The 6,533-nt window shown below is 39.2% G+C and overlaps 1 protein-coding gene across 1 annotated transcript; it reads left to right on the top strand.

Annotated features, from left to right (window-relative positions):
* Positions 1-1,913: 1,913 nt before the first annotated feature.
* LOC141445023 (huntingtin-interacting protein 1-related protein-like) lies at positions 1,914-6,422 on the top strand (the record flags this gene model as incomplete). The annotated part of the gene is made up of 3 exons (XM_074110797.1): positions 1,914-2,010; positions 5,569-5,679; positions 6,270-6,422. Coding segments are annotated over exons 1-3 (297 nt in total), but the record flags the coding sequence as incomplete, so codon positions are not given.
* Positions 6,423-6,533: the final 111 nt, after the last annotated feature.

Here is a 6,533-nt window from a genome sequence, read left to right as displayed (position 1 = left end):
TACAACACAAATTTTTAAACAAAAACAAAAACAACACTACTTTGTTATCTTACTTGTATCTCATTCATACAACGGAACCACGCGCTCCGTTTATTCGCACATGCACATACAGCATACTATTATTTACATCTATTAACATATAAATGCCATACCTACAACATAATTCATTTGCTGTGGAATGTTTTCATTATTCTACATATCGTCCAAACGAGCTTGATCCCTTTTGTGAGTTTAAAAGTGGTTGAAGTGGGCTCTTTTTATTTTGGTTGGACGGTTTTTGTTTGCGTCGTGTCTGACCTGATTTTAATTGCTGCTTGGTGGCACTAATTCGAAGATTATGCCTTATGAAGCCTTAGAAGTTATCAACAAGTCCGCCAACAGTCCAGTTAGCTACATTATAATATTGAGCTGTATGTTTTACAAAAATTGGTAAACTTACCACTTACTTGTATGTTAGTAATGGAATAGGCAGGTATTATAGCTGTAAGAGCCCTTTGGTAGAGATTTCGTGGTACGTGGTTTTAGGAGTTTTACAGACAGCAGTTTGCGTTGCACCAGATAGTAAATAAATCCATAACAAAACGTTTATAAATATGTATTTGTTTTGTTTCAGGTAAGTAGCTACGCCCATTGTTCATAATATTCTTCAAATCGAACGAACACGAAGGTAGAAGGTTCATAATTTTGTTTAATTGAAATAACCTTAATAACCATTTACGTGAGATTCCATGCATTTCATTCTGGTACTCTATTTGCATGATGCGTGCATACGACCGCACTGCAGCATTTTTGATATCTTTGTTTCATACTTCACTTTAGTAGGGTACTTTAATAGGCAAGTAGGTATATGGTATAGTCGACCAAGAAATTCCTTAGGTTCAATGACAGTTGTATGGCTTAAAACATCAAAGGCTATTTGCTCCTACAATTGTCAATGTGACAATCAATCTTATTGTTTTTATTCTTATGTAAAAACTGTCATAAATAATGGTAAAGCCATGGTAAAGCACATACATGGTCAACTATACTTAAAAGTACTTCAATTGTTCTTTACTGGACCATAATTTGTCAGTTTGTGGAAATTAGAATAATTGGGGTGCAGCAAAAGCAACATTGCCGATTGGAAAATTAAATTAAACGGTTCAACTCACGATTGTAAGTCAGGAACGGTCCGACTAGTTTCAATCTTTCGGAATACCTTTTTCAAAGGTTGAGTGCGTCGCAACTCAAACAATTTGGACCGTTCCTGCAGGGCTACTACGGCACTCGAAACTCGAAGTTCGTATCGTACCGTCCCTCTCGCTCTCGTATTAAATAGTATAAGTGTCAGAGGGACCGCACAACACGAACTTCGAGTTTCGAGTTTCGTAGTAGGCCTGCTGGCTTATAATCGTGAACCAAAGGTTTAAAATGTATTATATAATATTGTTTTCCATCTTGGCTTTAGTTAAATTCAGTACCTACAGACTTATTCTTTTTTTATTAGCGATGCTGTTTTTCACCCGTTTACAATCCGCTCAATCAATACACTGACTGAAAATAACGGAACGCGGGAGAGTTCATTTCCATACAAAGTCAACCTTTATCTTTATTCGTCAGTATAGTGCAGTCACCTTTGCCAGAAAACTTCTTGGCCTGAAATACGCAGAAGCGAAGTTGACACTTTTTTGGTACTCAATTACATGTCCAAACTTATGCATGACGTCATCCAATGCTGAAGAATTTTGCCGGCCCTCTTACTTAGTTAGATTTTGATAAAAATAAATATAGGTATTGCGCCTACTGGGTACTGCTTTATTACGTTTTGAAAATCCTCATGTCCTGTAAACTTCAGTAAATAAGTGAATGTTTGCGCTCACAGGCTTTTTCCGTCCTCACTAACAGTACTAAACAGTGTGGGGGCTCTCTTTCAGCGCCACACCCAGCACTTAAACTAATGCATGCTGACTGCAACCGCTGTGCACTAATATAGTCGCCATGAATCCGACCGACAAGCGCTACCATCAACTGGTAAGTACAACACACACAGTAGTCATAACAACTAGTAAGGTAACTCGGTCCTCTAGACAGAGAAGAGAGCAATAGTGCCAATAGTGTGATGGATGTTCCAAAATATTATTCAAAAGTGGTGAAAAACCACGTTGAATTTGAAACAAGAGTAGATTATGTAGTAGGAAATTATAGCTCTAGTTGATTAACCTTGTCAACTAGTCGATAATTTAATAGGAGTTGTAATTTGTAGCAAAATTTAATACATTGTATTTCCGAGTGATGTGATTTCTCCCAATTCCGTGTCCCCCCAACGTTAATTCGCTGATCCCACCTTTAGAGCACGCTAGAACTTGGCCGATTGTAGGCAGTTAACGTAAAGACAAAGAAGTGCGCCCACTCTTAGGAATTATTACGCTATGATACACTTTCTTTGCTGACTCACTAGTATTTCACCATGTAGATTTATGTCTAGGGGTGGTTTAAGAGCAACAGTTACACCGGCGCGGTTTGCCAAATACCCTTTATAGACAGTCGCCATCATAAACATTGGAACTGTATAGGCGCTCAAAAATATCTGAACAGGTAGTTGTACGATTGACGATACGATCGCGTTCAAAATTTTTTGAACACCAGGGCAGCTTACTTAAGTATGTTTACATTCTTAGTAAGACAGTGGTATAGGTATGTAGGTAAAGAGGTAAATTCAAAGGCGCGTAGCTTAGTCTCGTTGCTTTTCAGCAACGGTCTCTTTCATTTCAGACGGCTTTTGTCACGTAGGACGACAAAGGGAGCAAAAACGTTTCAGAACGGACCGTTTCTTATCTTTTTGCTTTGTGTTTTTTGACAACGGAGACGACAAAGATCGTGCTCAAAGTAACTGAAATAATCTTGCAAGCGTTGAGACGCTGCGTTGACATTATAAACAATGACCGGAGTATAGTTGGCCTCGCAGACTCTGACTTGCCTTTTCCGAATAATTAATTACGAGTAGGTACTTCTATCTTCGATTGGTCTCGCATTAGTAAATGTCAGTCTACTAAATCTACGTAGTATCTTCAGAATATAAATGACTGCTTTCTAAAACTCGTGTAGGTATGCCCTAGGAGTCTTGAGCTATTGTCGTGGCTTCATCTTAGCGAAATGACCCAAATGAGCGGGTAATGACTCGAGACAGTTATCGCGCATGACGAAATCATTAAACAAACTTAATGCTGAAGACACGAGTGACACAAATTTGCTTCTCCTGCACTTCCAGTAGCACTTGTGATCTAACTTTAAAAAAAGGTTTACATCTAATTAGCAAAATAGACGAAGTTAAATAACGCTCTATCGCCTTCGTATCCTATTTCCTTTAAAAATAGTATGTCTGCTCATCGCTCGGCTAAATTTCCTTTCAAAAATTACTTAAGCTGAGAAGCAAGGCTAGATCAAATCTTTTTTTAGAACACAATACGTCATTTAATTTTATTATATAAATCTTTTTTAAGGCCGTTCCCGTACCCAAATGAATTCTAAAATCGAGCCCCTCCCCCGCGCCACCGGCCCGCCCCTCGATACAATGGCGATACAACAGCGCCACGTAAGTAGTGGCGACTTAACTGAACTAACAGGACACGGATTTGTGACTTGCATTGTTCGCAACAATTGCAAATTGTCTTGCAAATCTTACAAGTCTAATTTTCAACCACTTCTAAATTACAGATGTGTTAAAGGAAAACAATTCAAAATATGCGGATAATAATATAGGAAAATTTCGGAAACTTCTCACAATTTTGTATGGGGATTGAAACTTTCCGTTTCTTAAATTTAAATTTCCTATATTTCTTGAATAAATACCAGAAATTTCCGAGAACTTTTCCAACTTTTTGGAAACTTTCCGCAACTTGCACATCTGTATTCTAGATAGATTGGATGACAACACAAATTCAGTTAGCGAAAGAGCTGGTATTAATATGATTTTTTGAATAAGTAAGTTCCCTATAGCAATTGTCTTTTATACTTTACTCAGGTTCAGACCGCCCGCCGTACTTACTATTTTGAGGCAAAGTCATTGCCTCTCCTGAATTAGAGCGCGCACGTGCTCATTGCACCTACTGCGAGATATTTTTAGAGTGACTAATACTAACACTAACAGAACTAGTAAACAAATGGAACGACCACATCCTGATATCTGGCGAGTGGCGCGGATTACGCATCGCACGCGTACCGTACACTAAGCCCTCGAAAACTTTATGTATCAACGTTATAGTCTCGTAAAAGTTAACGATCGAGATTTATCCGGATTAATTAAGGTGACATAATTAAAATTGTATTAGCAAGCTTATCAGTGTGCCACTACATTGGCTTTAATATCACGACCGTACATGGTTGTACCGACGTGTGGTAACAGCAGGGCTACTCCGAAACTCGAAACTCGAAGTTCGTGTCGTGCGGTCCCTCTCGCTCTCGTATTAAATAGTATAAGTGTCAGAGGGACCGCACGACACGAACTTCGAGTTTCGAGTTTCGGAGTAGCCCTGCTGGTTACAACTTATGTTTTTTTTTTCGTGCTTCTGTCCAATGGCACAATTTTGCCATCGTCAATGTTGAGAGCTACAAATGATAGTCGAGATACAACTTATATGTTACAAAAAGAAGTAACAGTTATTCAATCACAAGAACCAATATCTAACACATGAAAGCGTGTATAAGGGCTACTACGAAATTCGAAAATCGAAGTTCGTATCGTACCGTCACGCTGACGCTAATATTATTTAATACGAGAGTGAGAGGGATGGTACGATGCCAACTTTGATTTTCGAATTTCGTAACAGCCCTTCTGATACGACTTTATTTCAAGGGCCAGTAGGACGTGTCCGTGTCAGATATTTTTTCAGGCTCCACTGTGACAAGTATGAATGCAGCTGCCTGCAGGTTACTGTAGGTACAGTGAACCAAATGGCGTACACGTGTAGAATGACTGCAAAGACACTGAACAAGTTGTAGCGTCCGAGAAACTAATCTACAAATATTTTAATAATATACAATTCCATGTGTTGGTATTAGAATTATATTTTTATTATACCTAAGTATATGGCAATTTAATGAACGTTTCGTTCCCAGAACTGCGATTCACGATATTTCCTGAATGGCTTTTAAATACGAGAATTTACCCGTATGAATCATAAAAGGCAGAGCAGAACTTACATTTTCTTACACTGTGGCATTACTGCGGTTCAGCATTCGATTCCATTTTGGACAGCCGTTTATATATTAGGGTAAAGAGAGATTTTTGTCACACTATAGCTTATCTAAACGTTATTAAATCCCAATTAGTCAAAAAAAAATGGACCTGCCTAGCACAGCACCGTCCTGCCTAATAATAACTTCAGCCGACATCCATATTCGTTTACGTACGGCACAACACCATCGCGGCTCGCGGTCTGCGCTATGATCACAATGGCCAAAGTACCCTTATACTCGCTAACTATGGGCAGATAATATTATCCACTTATATTCCCTCGGCCAAAGAAATAACAAAGATTGTATTCTAACTTGAAAAGTAACTCATTTTCAACCTTACGTTTTCTTTTTCAGGCGTTAGCGATCCAGAAGGCGACCAACTCGGTGGAGACGCCAGTGAAAGAGAAACATGTTCGCAGCACTATTATTGGCACCTTTCAGGAGCAGAGCGCTGTCACCTACTGGGTGAGTAATACTAATATGACCTCAGCATGCTTAAAGGTTGGCGATTCGCAATGGCTAGCTTTGCTTAGAGTGGCCGTTAATTTTACCTATTAATCGGTTTAGACTAAGGTCATGTAAATCACTCATGATATTCTATATCGTCAGTGGCTAAAGTATGGCTTTTTACGGTAGAAACATAATGCGTGATTCAATTTCCTTTAATAAGGGTCATATGTCACTCATTGTAATTACCTACTGCGATACCTAGATCCTATAAGTATTTAAGTAACTAAAATCGAAGGTAAAACAAAATTCGTTTGTTTCTTGAGACATTGTGTCGTATAGTTTCTTGAGGCATATGGTCTCAAGAGGTTGACGGTCAAACGGATAAAGTTTATGTTTGAGATAAACGTTTTTACTATTTACAATCTTCTCTTTTACGTACTATTTAAGTAACAGCAGTTTTTTTTCTGCACATTCTACTGCTACCACTCCTCTGCTTCCCCTGAAAGCCGTCAACGGACACGTGGGGATGTTATCGCCCACATTGAGAACTACATATAATTTCCAATGACCATTCAAGTAACCGTCTCACTATATGCTCTTCCCAGATGGTGGCAATCCGTCTGCCCATGCAAGACAACCGCATCGTGGCATGGAAGTTCTGCCACGTGACCCACAAGCTGCTGCGCGAGGGACACCCTGCCTGCCTCGATGATTCGCAGCGGCACATCGGCATGATACAGAACCTGGGCAAGTTATGGGTGAGTGGTTTATTACTATATCTAACCCTTACTTATTACTCTACCGAAAATACAAACTGATACATGGATGTACAGAAAACCATTAAAAAGAGGCCAGCACTGGAATCGAAC

The sequence above is a fragment of the Choristoneura fumiferana genome, unplaced genomic scaffold, assembly GCF_025370935.1.
Source record: "Choristoneura fumiferana unplaced genomic scaffold, NRCan_CFum_1 Sck3bRy_146;HRSCAF=334_pilon, whole genome shotgun sequence".
NCBI classification, from domain to species: Eukaryota; Metazoa; Arthropoda; class Insecta; order Lepidoptera; family Tortricidae; genus Choristoneura; species Choristoneura fumiferana.
The sequence above is the reverse complement of the archived record's forward strand: the minus strand, read 5'-3'. Positions and strand labels throughout refer to the sequence as shown.